General features: G+C 43.0%; 1 protein-coding gene across 6 annotated transcripts in view; it reads left to right on the top strand.

Moving 5' to 3' along the window:
- slc20a2 (solute carrier family 20 member 2) overlaps window positions 1–14,771 on the top strand; it is a 44,135-nt gene that overhangs the window by 11,761 nt on the left and 17,603 nt on the right. For 4 of the 6 annotated variants that reach the window (XR_015086888.1, XM_086031370.1, XM_086031366.1 and 1 more), the window contains exons 2-4: window positions 12,023–12,569; window positions 13,647–13,787; window positions 14,073–14,158. Coding sequence is in view for 5 of the 6 variants with exons in the window: in XM_086031370.1 (XP_085887496.1) it covers window positions 12,281–12,569; window positions 13,647–13,787; window positions 14,073–14,158 (516 nt within the window). In the remaining variant the exon portion in view is untranslated. Of the gene's footprint in view, window positions 1–5,084; window positions 5,248–7,771; window positions 8,134–12,022; window positions 12,570–13,646; window positions 13,788–14,072; window positions 14,159–14,771 lie in introns of those variants that run through there. The other 2 variants (XM_086031367.1, XM_086031368.1) reach the window with 2 other exon arrangements.

Below are 14,771 nucleotides of genomic sequence, written 5' to 3'. Positions count from 1 at the left end.
TTCCTGGTCTAATGTTTTTCCATATCATAAAAACTTTGGCATATGAATTGGTGTGTGTATAGACTTTACGTCCTCTATAAATGCTACTGATCTTTTGCGAATTTAAACAGATGCTATCCACTAATAAGAATGCCGTTGTGAACCAGGATAAAAGGTGTGATTCAAAATGCATTTAATATGTTTTTAAGTATGAGCACATTCTAAATGTTCCCTTCGAGGACCCCTTCCCATGACGAAAGTCCCCGGCTAAGGTTGTGAAATCCCGCTCCTTTTTGTGACCACCTCAAGTTCATTTGGCTAATGCGCGCCGCACGTTTCTGAGCATTACACTTCATTTTTACCTTAAAATAACAGTGTGCCGCTAATCCGCTGACTCACTGACTGGCGGACCTAATCCGACCGGCCTCGTGCCGAAACGGCCGTGGGAAGCCTCGCGCGCCAAGGTTAAATGCATAGTTAATACGTGCGCCTCCGTCTGAGCTGAAGCAAGCCGTTGCTGCAACGTACTGGACCCCGTGTGCCCCCACCCCGCCTTGTCTCCCACTCTGTGCTCACAGCAGCAGGTCCGAATCAAAGCGGCCCCTAATACCGTTAGCTGGGTCATGTGCTGAAAGCCAGGATTAGGAGCAGGAGGGCACAGGCCAATAGATCCAGCTTAGCAGGGAACCTTCTCTTTCTCTCTCTCTCTCTCTCTCTCTCACTTACTCTTACTCTGTCTGTCTATGTAGGTGCAGAACAGACATCGGATGTCACAAGGAACTCTCCCAGGAACTAATAATGTGGCAATATACTATGTGTATATACTGTGTGTTTTCTCCTCAAATATGGCAAGGCATATGCAAATGTACACTTTATTGTAAGTCATCATTATAACATAGGTAACACAAATCTTAAAAGGGCGCATTTTTTTCATTATTGTGTAAAACTGACTTTTTTCACTGCTTGTCTATATGGAGTGTCTGTCGACTAAGTAAAAATGTGTGTGGACCCGTGCAAAGATGTGTACAACAATTGCCAGTTATAATCCAGCGGCCTCACGGCGAAGTGCTGCTTCCACAAGAGAAAATGCAGTCTTTGTGGGTGCTAGACATAATGCTTGGGAGAGTTGCTCTAACTTTGCCGTGTTTATTTCAAAATCAGCCGTGTCATTCTGGTGGTGCTTTTTTAAAGCTAGACCCTCTGCTCACGCGGATCACGTTTCAGTTGCCTGTGTGGGTTATTTAATATGACAGCCATGCGTTAACATTTGTTAAAGAGAAGTCAACCCAAACATATTTTTTTCAAGAATATGTTCTATGCAGGCCCACTAGTTAAAACACGGCATTCTGATTGATATTGTGTTTGTGGAATATGAGTTAAGTGGCAAAATCCACCCATTTTTAGCCATCTCTGGGAGTGGCCATTTTGCCACTTCCGTCAACTGAAAGTGACATCACAACTGCTCAGGGCTCAAGTAAGGACCAATCACTGGTCACCTGTTTTCTGACGTTGAGCTATGATTGGTCATTATCTGAGGGTGTGTGATGTCATTTTCAGTCGACAGAAGTGACAAAATGGCCGCCCCTAGAGATGGCTAAAAACGGGTGGATTTTGCTGCTTAACTCATATTCCACAAACACAATATTAATCAGAATGCCGTTTTTCAACTAGTGGGCCGGCATGGAATATATTCATTAAAAAAATAAGTTTGGGTTGACTTCCGCTTTATTAAGGAAATTTAGGAAGTCTCACGAAGGAGTCATTTGGCAGTCACATGTGGAAGGTAGGAACAAGCTGGAGGGGATTCACTCAATCCCCAAAGCGTTGCTATGAAATGTCTTGATCCAATTTTGGACCTCGTCTTCGATGCGCCACGTCTTCACTCTTTGTACCGGCCACTTTGCCCCACTAATTTATGTTCGTACCGAGACTTGCCGATCCTAGATTAACCAGTCTCACATATGGAGAACAGTGTTGGTATGTTGAACTTCCTGGCTCTGCTGTACTTGTGAGCCCAGAGCCAGATTAACATTTCTCTGTTGCAAACACAACCTACTCATGAGGGGGTAGCAAAGAGGAGAGGGGGTGAAGACGTGAAGCTTTCCAGTTGGTCCCGCTGCCGATTCTTGGAAGAGAGGTGTTACTGGTTTGTGGCGACAGAGGCGAGGAAAGCAGAATAGAGCTTGCAGGGTAAGATGACGCCGACGTGCAGGGAAATGGAAGCAGGAGAGAGAACAAGATTAAAACCGGACAGCCGCCGTTTTTTTAGAAGGCAGAGTTATTGGTAGGTATGAATTGTGCCAGTTGTCTTGTAAAAAGAACGGGGCCTGCAGCGTTGGTCAATATCGGAAGTAAGCCGGGTTTGTTTTCAGAGGATAAGAATAGTCTGCGGAACTGTGTTTTTATGAATGTGTGTCTGTGCTGATGCGTTTGTCCACAAAATGATTATACAGTACAACCAAGCCGAAAGCCGCACTGGTTTCACAATTCAGACTCAAATCTAAAGTAAATATTCAGTAAAAATACATTTCCAAAGCTGCTCAAAAATCCAGAACTAAACATCTTGCATGGTCTTCACATATCTCGCAAGCAAATGTCACAAGACCTTGGCATATTTTGTTTGACCTCAGTTCAGAAAATTTTACTCCAGGTTTTTTACTTTTACGGTGTTTGTCCGCGTTGTGTCAGGCAGCTCCGCATCCAAACGGTAACTTCCCCACTGGAACTCGCCGCACCTTTCATTTCTTAATAATAATAATATATAAATAATAAATAAATAAATAATAATAAAATGAAAATATTAATCATGATTATTTTGGAAATAATTGAAATCACAATTATTCAAAAGATCATTTATTTTCTGGTACAAAACATGAAAATGTTTAAACTTAAAAAATGAATAAAGACAAATAAATAAGTAAGCTCCTTTTGGACCAAACAAAATTCATAAAATTAGTAATTATAAAATAAAAAAGGGTGCAAATGTATAAATTCATGTATGATTTCCTTGTGTTGGATATAAATGAATATTAATAATATTTTTTTTACGATTTTGTCATCGTTGAGTGTAATAATCGTAACTGTAATTGAATTTTGATTAATTGCACATCCTTACTTTATACAGGTATTGCATAACCTTATTTTTGTGTGCAACAGCTAAAGATGATTAATATACATTTAAACACTGCGCATCAGTAATTAAAAGTTTTATGATGGCAACAATTTGACCCACAGATTTTTTTTTACCCCCTCACCCCACCTCCGCCATTATGTCCAATTGGGAAATGTTGACTTTAAATCCAAACCAGTGAAAAAGACATTGTCCCACTGTAGAAGTTACACTGTACCTTGTGCACCATCTAATTTTGGATGCTCTTTGAAATGCCCTTACAGTCTAACAAACAAACAAATAAACAAAGAAACAAACAAACACACACACAGTGACGGGTCAGCGGTGCCATTTCAGAACCGGTGAGTGAAACCAAAGAGAGATGACCTTAAAACACAATTTTAACATAACTTCCTTAGCACGGTGGAGCCGAGTTGATTGTTTGCTGTTGTAACAAAGTTGGCGTCCTGGTTTGTTGCTAAGGCCCCATTATTTGGAGCGTGACACTTAATATGGCCACATAAAAAACACTCTTAAAATGTCATTTTGTTAAATATTTGTGATTGTCAATTATGCATATACCATCTGAAACAAAATCATCAACATGAGAGAAGGTAGACAGTCAAGTCTGTAAACCAAACAGTCTGTCAGCAAGTCATTTTGCCAACCAGCTAGTGACTAGCCTTTCACCTTTCTCCCTGGTCTTACTTAAACATAAATCAATGATTAGTGCAAAATTGTCACTCAATAATACAATGCACTGTGAAGCTTAAGTACGGATGCATAGTCCGACTGGACCAGAGGTCCGTTGTAGAGGAGAAAAAAAAGGGAGGACTTTCAGACGTTGAATTACTTGCTCACGGGTTGTATTGTACATGCGGGGCACACACGACACTACGGATGTATTTTTGCCCGATTTATTAATCAAACGCTCACTTGCCTATGAAAGTAGCGGAATAGCCGGTATAGCCATGGATGTTGTTGTTGTTTCGGACTGCGCCCTCGTGGGAGGAAGCGGAAAGCTAGAGGAAACTACGGTGGCTTAGATACACCAAAAATAACAAAATCAAACGTGCCCATTTGAACGTTTTTAACATCGTTTTATCCTGAACGGTTCCAAATCGCTTAATCGAGCAGCCCTAAATTGAACCCTAGTGAGACTGCTGCAAAGATGGTGTTTCTGTCCTCAATGGATGCTTTGCCTACCTGACAAAGACGTTCTTGGAGTTTGAGATTTAAAAAAAAAAAAAAAAGGTGTTCATCATTTGCATCTAATCCTAGTGCACAGGATGCTCACTGTGGGCATGTACGAGTATGTCACAGTAATTGCGTAGCTGCCTCTCCAGCAAATTGTACATTTACGACACTGCTACTGTATCCTTCGGAGTCACATTACTTGCCAAAATCTCATTCATGCGTCACATATACAACAGTGAACAGTATTTACATCAAGGCGAGCATATTGCTGCATCCTTTGAGGTTTTTGCGGGTCTGTTTGAACGCATATATCGTTTTGACCACATCTGTATGTGAAACTTTCAAGTGGTTAATTGCATCCCTGTGTTTGGTGGCAACATCAAAAGTTTGTTAGTGCGCTACCAGGTACTAAATGCTTTTCTTGCAGTGCTATGCAGAGGAAAAAAAGCAAAAAGAGTTGTCAACAAAATGTTTGGGCAAAGTTAAGTGGCTGCGGTGAGACTAAGTGAAAGGCAGTGTGCATTCGTGTGTGTGTGCAGACTTTGGAGCTGGTGTTGAAACAGACATGATCATTGCAGTCATGCATTCTGTTGTTGTCATTCTTGAACAGCCTCGCACCAACCCCCCAACCGAATCCACCCCCACCCCCTCCTCCTCCTGCACATGGACTCTGACTGATCATAACACTGCACAGAATTTGTGTGCGTGTGTCTGCGTGCACTTGGTTCGTAGGCGACAGCGCCCCCCCGCCGCGGAGCACAGAGTCAGAGTCAGCAGGTGCAGCTGACGCAGAAAGGCTTTCTAGCAGGCAGGGCCAGTTGGGGCACCGAGAGGGAGAGGAGCCACGGGAGCACCGGCTCACAACTCTCACACACTCCGGACAAATCAATGAGCGTTTCGACGTCTGAGAGGTGCAAGGGGAGAGCGGACCTCATACAAATACCTTTGCTCCGGTCATGTATGTAAGTAACATTTGGGTTTGATTATGTGGATGGATTGGGGCGGCGTTTGTGTGGAAGCTGGGAAAGGATCAGTGAGGCATAAATCATTTGATTAGATGCATTCATATCTGTCATGAATTGTAGAATATTACAGGGTTGTGGTCTGGAAGTAGGGGGGTGGGGGGGAAGACACCTCTGACTTGTTCGTTAATCATGCCAGGCTCTTGCAGAGGCAGTGAAGTATTCCTCTCACATTATTGTTAAGCATTAGCGAACCGGACTCTGCTTTTTTGTCTGGAAAATGACGACCCCGCTGTGACTCAGGCTCCGTCGGGTCGACAAAACGGAGCGACATAGAGACGCACTGTTGCCAGTGTGTGATTGAAAGGAACAATTGTGGCAGAGATGGTGTGTGGTCGTGTGCAATGAGGCTGAGTAACCAGGACAATGTCGCCACATGGCGCAACATCAGCATCATCGCCTCCTCCGAGGGAGTTGATGTTTTAAAGAAGGCATGTTGTCAGAATTACAGTAAAAATATCAAACGATAGGGCTGCAGCCATGGAATATTTTTCGAAGTGGATATTCCACAGATTGTCCCATTGATTGATTGAGTTTTTTGGATACAAATACTTTGTACATTTATGACCATTAAAGAACAAAATGTGAACGTGAGATGTATGATTGTTGACCACTTAGAGTCGCTATCCTCACATTTCCACACTATAATATATTGTCACTGTCCTGTGAAAAACACTTATGTCCAATTTTGGAATTTTAAAAAAACGTTCACTTTAATGCGATGTCTGTAACGCAGACACGCACGCCATTCACGTAAAAATAAGAAAATTTAAAAAGATGGACATAAGTGTTTGGGCAGCGACGATATGTGACTATAAGTGTGTGTAGCTTTAAAAGGTGGAGTCTGGCCTGGTGAGTAATGTGGGAGTCAGCGAATGAGGTGTAAAGATTGATTTTGTTCTACTGTGGTTAGCTGTTATTTGGCTAAGCATTAGCCAGGCTGTGTCTGGGAGTTTTGTTGTGCATGTAGCACAAGTGTATTAATCCTCGGGCCACTTTGGACCGGGCTGCGCAGGAGAAAGAATAAAAAACGTACATGGCGTACTTCTACTTCCGCTTTATTTCTTATCGGAGGCTGACATTTTTTTGTTTGTTTCAAAAGTGACCAGGGTCTCTCTGTTACTGTCTCTCATGTCAAGATGCTAATTGTTTAGGTCGTGTAACGCTAATATCAAACCCAGAAACTCGCAAAATGAGTACAAAACAGACCATGTACAAAGCCTGCTGTGCACAATATGCCGCGACCGGCTCTTGATTTTGAGTTATGGTGAGTTATATATTTTCATGCTCTTTGTATTTCTTCTGTGGTGCCTTTATGTGGATGCATTTCAGGAGGATGCTGCTAATATAGTTACATAAAAAATGTGGCTTTACGTTTATTATTGTATCTACAAAATACCCCAGTTTTTGTGTTGCTCGTATCATTCATGCAAGTTATATTTGTTCTGTAGTGCCTGTTGCATGTTTGAAAGTTACCATAGTGACCATATTCAAGCGTGGTTGGTACCCAAAGGTTCATAAAAATACACAACGGATTCGCGTTTGTTGTTGTAGAAATGAATTCATCAGCCAACTCCCCAGCGCCCACAGCAGCTGATTTTTACGCAAAAAAGTGCTGCATGGGTCTGCATTTACATCGGTCCGTATTCTGTGTTCACCGCGAAGCTTCGAGGCAGAGATTTAATTTTTGGTAACGAAATGATTCAATTTACTCTATTAATCGTTTCAGCCCTACCATGCTGAATTCCATGAAAACTTGTGGAGGGACGGTGCAGGTTTCAAAGAGGATTCTATTATGTTCTCGTTAGGGTTGCCGATTCAAAATTGATATACATTTGGTTACCTTTTTCTTCAATTTGAGATGAATAATACATTCATATTAATAACAAAATGGAGACATACAGACTGTACCAGCTGGTTTGCTATCAAAATAAATAATTTTGCATTGTTCCTTCACTGAACAGACACGCCAACTTTGCTTGCATGGGTGAACTGACATTATATCTCTCTCCAAATGTTCTGAGCTCCTGTTTCCATTTTAAGTGTCTGACTGAGCAGATGAATGCTACCCAGACTCATTGACGCAGCGCGGCTGAAGCGCAACCCCCCCATAGCAGATGTTTTCCTTTTTTCTGGATGGAAACTAGTTGGATGAACAACAGTGTATCTGCTGGTTGCAGCTAAGTGCTGCTTTCCGTTTTACCGCCCACGGCTGCAAGACAGAATGAATAAACACTCACTTCCACTCAATCAAATCCACAATTATCATACGCAGTACAATGGCAGAATTGAACAGACCCACAATCTTGCTCCTAGTGATCCACCTTTTATTTTTGGAACGAAAAGTTGTGGCTTTCAATGTCCTTGATCCAGCAAGCGCTTCTCGCCATCCACACAGACAATCACCTGGCATGTTTACACTACTGCGCCCTCATTGGCCGCCTCCTCCTCTCACGTCCACCCTCTCTGCACACCGACAGCCACTCATTGGCCGGCGTGTGTTCTCAACGTGGAGATTATCCTTCGGAAAGGCTGTCTAGACTCTCTTCGGTTCTGATTTTCTCTCTCCCTCTCTGTTACTTGGCCTCTCCTGCAACAACGCCACAACCTGCTGAAGTCTCACTCTGTCTCTCTCGCTCTCGCCTTCCTCCATTCACTCCTCCTGTCATCAGCTCCTCTCTCCCCCCGCTCCTTTCCTGCCAGTCACGCGCTCAGCCGCCTTTTGGGTTTTTATTGTATCATCACCACCTCCACCTCCTTTGCCCCAAACATTGCGGCATCGTCTTCACTCGCGACACTTTCTCACAGATGTGGGTACACTTGAAGGTGAGTGGAATTGACTCTCAGGATTTCTTCCCTCTCTCGCTTGCTCTCTCTTTTCTCATCGTCGCCATCGTAAGTCAGTCAGCCATCTGTTGCAGTGTCCTTGGACGCCGGGCGTATCACACCGACGCGACGCCTGCATGCGACTTCCGCTTATGGTCCTCTCAGCGTCCGGCCACAGTGGAGGGAGGGGAGGCGGGGCTGGGGTGTACCGTGCCGCCGCGTGTCAATGCGGGCCCGAGCTCGTGACACGGTGTTTTGCGCCAGCTGTAGTGGCGGTGCTGCAGTGGCATCTCGGGCAGATTAATGAGCATTGTGCTGCAAACACTGAAGAGGAGGGATCGCAGTGTTGGCGCGGCGCGGCGCGCGCTTCCAGAGGCTGACGTTGTGGCTTAGCATGCTAGTCCGGGGTCGGGACTTTATTTTCTATAAGGCTGTGCGCATTGTGCAAATGAAGCTAGTTTCAAGCCTTTTGAAGTCTTGTTCTAAGTATAGTGGAGGGAGTTGGCAGCTCCCGACCAAGCTGTCAGCGGAGATGAAACAGAGTTGCAAGTGCAACTTTTCCCGTCACTGCTTCTGCATAACGTGGATGAACAACAAGCTCAAATCATGTTTTAAGCGGTGTCTGTGTCCTCTTTGACCTACAGGAATAAATTGCCTCTGCTAAAAATAATTCTCAAGAAGAGCTTGTTGTCACTTTCAAGTGTTTTTTTATTCAGGTTTTTAGAACAGGATGACTCATCAACAAATTGCACCTCTGGCTCATCCTTCCTTATGACTTGCAGTGTGCTAATGTTGGCTCAGAAGTCGATTTTGGGCAACTGACTATGAACTGTGGCACATGACGATATTATGCGCTGCAAATATCTTAGCAAGGCACCAGGCACTGCCAATGATTGCACGATAATCAGCTTTGCCTTTTTGAACAGCTGCTGCACCCAACTCGTGAAGTTTGTGTTGTGTCAACTTTAATATTGTCAGCATCAGCGCCTCGGACAGTGGTTGTGCACGAAACGATGTTCGGTGTTGACGGACGTTGTTGAAGAGGTCTACATTGAACAAGATACTTCTTATTGTGGTTGGAGTCCTCAGTGCTGTACAACTTTATTACATCACACTGAGATGTGTTCAAATATCACCATTTTATTCTAGTGTAAATCTGTGCCCTATGTTTTTTGCCAATGAGTCCAAATTAATTAGTATAATTTACCAGAAAAAGTTGCTTCCTCAGTGCCAGCTGAACTGTTACATTGCTTTTGTAACACAATTATCCACGCTGGTCACTCTGAATGCCTGTTTCTGTTATTTTGTTGAGGCTGATGATATTTCCCAGGCCTTTTATCAGTAGACTTTATGTAAGGTCACCCAGCTATATAAAAGAATGGGCTTTATGCTTTTTGTATAAGTTTGTATAAATTTTTTGTATGAAATCGTTTTCCAACAGCCATGAGTTTCCAATGACTCATCAAGTCGTTATGCAACTTGACCTTGAGTTTGTTGAGGTTTCTTTGAATATGATTTTCACACAGCAAAATGTGTTTTTACAGGCGCAGCTCAATAAATGAGTATCTCGAAAGTCTTAATTTATTTCAATAGTGTGATTCAGAAGGTTAACTCTATATATTATATAGATTCACTCCACATGGAGCGAAATATTTCATGATTTTTTAAAATATATATAAATTGGATTATTTCCTTTTACAGCTACTGAAACCCCAAATTCAGATAAAAAAATTACAATATTAAATAAGTTAAATGATTTTCAACTTGAAAATAAAGTATCGGGAGAAGCACACTTCTTGGAGTTATGAACAAAACGTCCAGCCGAGGTTTACAAATGTTGCAAACTCACCCAATAGAGAAAATGTCTTATGGTCCGATAAAACCAAGTTTGAACTTTTTGGCTTTTATTCCAAAAGGTATGCTTTAACGCACAGGTGTTAAACGCTGATCCTTGAAGGCCACTATCCTGCATGTTTTTCATGTTTCAATCACAGCTGATCAAGCACAGACCTCCATCAATGCGGCGTAATCGGTACAATTCTCTAAAAGCAAACACATTGACTGCAGAGGCCTTCACCTCACCTTAATGCAATTTCCATCCGACTCACAGTGTCGGTACGTATCACGTGACCAGAAATGTAGTTGCAATGATAAGCTGCAGACTGCAGCACAGCTGCGGGCATGCAAAACAAAGTCAAATAGATAGCTTCAAAGAAACGTGCCCCTGGGCTTTGGGCACATGGGGGCGGGAAACGCAAAAAGCGATGATATTCGAGTTGGTCAGGTGTAGTCAGGATGCACAGGTCAGCCTGATCCAATAAAGATAGCAATGTTGCATAAGTCTGCCATTTCCTTACCCGCTGGGAGCAACAGCATTCCGTCCTTCACCATAATTTAACAGGAAGTGTTGTAACCTTCTCAAGGGAGCCGCATTACCCGGTTGTAAATTATTAACCTGATGTGGTTTAGAGGCAATCGTCTCGGCGGACACGATTGTCATCGACAGCATCTTACAGCCCAGATCCTTTTTGATGATCCCTTTCTGTGCGAAAGGTAATAATAGTCTTTTGTCAGTTAAATTTACAGCCTTTTTAGACAGACAGCAAACCGCGAGTACGTTTTGTACAACCCTCAGCGCAGGGAAGGCAATTAAAAGCTTCATATTTGAAGTTAACTTAAGGAATTAAATAGCCCTGCGAATCTGTCAAGATGGCTCGTACCGATCCAAGGTGCTTTCACCCGGACTCAATCAAAGCCACTTAAGCTTTTATGCGTGTGTACAGCGCTCCAGTGGGTGATAAAGAATAGTGTGTGTGACCTCAGTATTTCCAGATGGAGCTCTCCTGTGAGGAAGAGAGTAACTGCTTGCCCCCCCCCGCTCGCGATGAGCACATGCATGCTGAGCTAATCGACTTGTTTACATGGAACGCTCCCTGTGAACAATTGACACAACCGTAGAAGGCAATGGTGCAATCGCCTTCTCATTAAAGCCACATTATGTTCATGCTTCTAATTTTACATCAGCTTCAGCATCGCTGTCATTACCATGCTAATTTAGGATGGACATTGTAATTGACTAGTTGATTAATGGCTCATGTCAAATTTCACTGTGTAAAATTGATTGCTGAGGCAAAATGGTGCTTGGTTTTTCAAGGAGTTCCGTTGCTACTGTGGCCACGTACTTGTTTGGACGCAAGTCTGAACGTGAAAGTTTGTCACTAACCTACGCTAAGGCAGTCGCAAAGACATTATCGCCCGTCGAGCAAGGAAATCCAATCTGATATTGACCTCTAACGCCGACCCCAAGTCACTTTCTCAGCCACTGTGCTGAGGCACATTGGTGTCAAATGATCCCATTTTGAAGAAAATTATTATTGGCTACAAATGTTTGTTCATTTGTCGATGCCACTGATGTTTAGTGACAAGCAGAACAATTCAATGTCATTCCACTAAGTGGCAGAAGGTACAAATAACCCGTGGCGTGTAACCTGTTGTATCTGTTGGCATTCATACGACAGAATACACCATGGCACGATATCATCTTGTATTCAACTAAACAGGTCCAGATTGAGTAAATTGAGACAAGGCCGTCATTATTTCGTATTTAGTATGGCTCAATAAAAAATTTCAAAGTGCCAAAGGAAAAGCCCTTTTTTGGTGTGAGCTTTATTTACGGATCATCTATCACAATTCCGAGCTACGGTCGTCATGTCAAGACAGATATGCGTCATTGCATCGTCACCGATTCATTTAAAATGTACACTTCTGCTATATTCCCTCCTTTTTCTTTCATCTTTTTGGGTTAAGTCAAAAGAGGTTTGTTTGTTGTCAGGAGCGGTCTGAGGCTGTTTAACAGGAATCCTGATCCTTTCTCTCTTTCCTCTCGCAGGTGAGGGAACGTGCGGACGGGCTGTCTCACATTAAACTATGGAATGCGCTCTGCACCCACCATCACTAGTCTCCAATCTTTGGACTCAACTCCAAAAGCTTAGTTAACAGCTGTGCTCCACCCCTCCAGCTCTTTCCGACCAGGGGACGAAGAAAAGGAGCGGGCCCATCAAGTCCTCCACAAGCACCCCAAAAGCACTTTCACTTTTTAGAGTATTTAAGATTTTATACTCTTGTGTGCGGGTGGAAGCGTATCAAAATGGATCTGGATTCGTATCTGTGGATGGTCATTTTCGGCTTCATCATCGCCTTCATTTTGGCCTTTTCGGTGGGCGCCAACGACGTGGCCAACTCATTCGGCACGGCGGTGGGGTCCGGCGTGGTCACGCTGAAGCAGGCCTGCATCCTCGCCTCCATTTTTGAGACGCTGGGATCCATGCTGCTCGGGGCCAAAGTGGGCGAGACCATCCGCAAAGGCATCATCGATGTCAACCTGTACAACGACACGGTGCCTGTGCTAATGGCGGGCGAGGTCAGCGCCATGATCGGTAAGTTCCCTCAGATGTAGGGCTGCGGCTATCAAATAGACACAATCGTGTGCCATAGACACAATTTGCTCGCTGGGTCTGTCGAGTTTTTTTCTGTTGCTGTGTGGCAATTCTCAGCCAATCTAATTCAAAAGATAATAATGTTCAAATCGTCGGTTCTTTTATCTCAGACAGGTTATTTTTAGGTTATTGTTTACCTGACGTTTCGGCGGAAACTTGTCGCCTTCTTCAAAGTGTCACATGATGGTGTGTGACTCGCCTTTATTCGCTGATGTCAATGGAACATGTCAGGTAAATGATAATCTAAAACATAACCTGTCTCAGAATGAACTTTAATCATAATCTTCAGTTTTGATGACACTGTCAGCGAGGTGTTCACTGAACAATTGGTTTATTGTGCTTTGTAGTGGTAAAGAACTGTACTGCATCATACTGAGAGATGTTCCTGACTCTCTGTCGTCCCTTATTTACATAATTGCGTAGGGATCAAAAGAATAGACATTATTGGTTGATTGGTGTATGTCTATTATATATCAAACCTAGTCACATTTTTCTTAAATTATCACATTGTTGACAAAAATCCTACCTGATTTGAATGTATGAGACCATTCAAAAGTTTTGGGTCACTTGGAAATGTCCTTATTACACTGTCAATATACTGCAGTTCAAGTTTGGCGTCACTTGCTTTAGAAATGTCTTCTTTTTTTTTTTTTTAATCCACTCATTCACTGCCAGACATTTTAGACCCTCTTTTACCCTAACGTTTGAAAATATTTGAAAAAAATATAAGTACGTTCCTGGGATTGAAGGGCTGGACTGTGAAAAGACAGTGAGTGAATGAGTTAAATAAACATTTTTTCTTTCAATGAAGATAGCTTTAAATTAATCAGAAATGAGGTCTCAACAAGGCTAAACTGCGGTACCCCCCACCCCCTCCAAATATTGAGTATGAAAATGTTTCCATTTCCTTCATTTTTGCTCAGCTTACGATGAGACTTAATTACACACATCCACCCATCCCGTTTTACGTAATCCTTTACATCCATCCATTGATTAACGTCTGCGTGGTGTTTACAGGCTCGGCAGTGTGGCAGCTCATCGCCTCCTTCCTCAAACTGCCCATTTCCGGAACCCACTGCATTGTGGGTGCTACTATCGGGTTCTCCATGGTGGCCATAGGCACCAAGGGCGTCCAGTGGATGCAGCTGGTCAAGATCGGTAATATAAATCCTCTTAAAAATGTTAGCTTAGCTGTTGTAAAACTCTCCCAAGTTGTTGTTTTTTTTTCTTTTTCTATTGACAATCAGCCAAGGGAGTTGCTAGAGTTACCTCCCCCACGTGGGTTTTCTTTTCAGAGGCGTGGGGAACATGCATAATGAGTTGACCCGAGTTCATGCGAGCTGAACAGAAAGACGAATACAAGTCGATGTGACATAAGAAGCATGTTTCAATTGGTACTCTCGGGTGTGTGTTACTATTCTGATCACTTCTCTCTGTGTGCAGTGTCGTCGTGGTTCATCTCCCCCTTGCTGTCTGGACTCATGTCTGGAGTCCTCTTCCTTCTTATCAGGAATACCATTCTCAACAAGGTGGGATGTTGGAATTAGTACTCGCCTTTTAATCAACTAAAGAATCAATCAGGGAGTTGGCTTGAACACTTTGTTCTCGCTGAATCTTGGTAAGGTCCCCTGTGTGCTTCCAACTTTGTGGGGAACAGTTTGGGGGAGTTCCAGCATGATGGCGCCACTGTGGAAGTTATCAAGCACTTTTGGGTTGAACTGCAACAGGAATTGTAAATCCCTCAATTATCAGTTGGTTAAGGAAGACTTTCATTCGAACTGACTTTAACCCATTAAAGCCTGAAGCCCCTCGTGAGACATCTCTCTAAAACCTACTTAGGGTCGTCATTGGAGTCACCCTTGAAAACCTGACATTTTCGCCACCTACAAAGTAATTAATATCTCAGCCCCTGTAGCGGATAGAAACATAATTCCCCCCAAAATTGAGAGCTTAGACGTGTGGCTTTCACACAGGCCCGGGTTTATTAATCATTACAGTTTCAATCGAAAATGCAAGTGAAGCACTATTTTTAATAATAATAAAAAAGAAAAAAAAAACGAGTGGGAATTACCGTGCTGTATTCTCTTGCAAAGACGTTGAAATCGTCATTGTGTACGAACATATATCTTAATCATATATCAC

Source organism: Filicampus tigris, chromosome 5 (genome assembly GCF_054856515.1).
Source record: "Filicampus tigris isolate MCC_2025a chromosome 5, RoL_Ftig_1.0, whole genome shotgun sequence".
Lineage (NCBI taxonomy): Eukaryota > Metazoa > Chordata > Actinopteri > Syngnathiformes > Syngnathidae > Filicampus > Filicampus tigris.
This window is presented reverse-complemented; position numbering and strand designations above follow the sequence as displayed.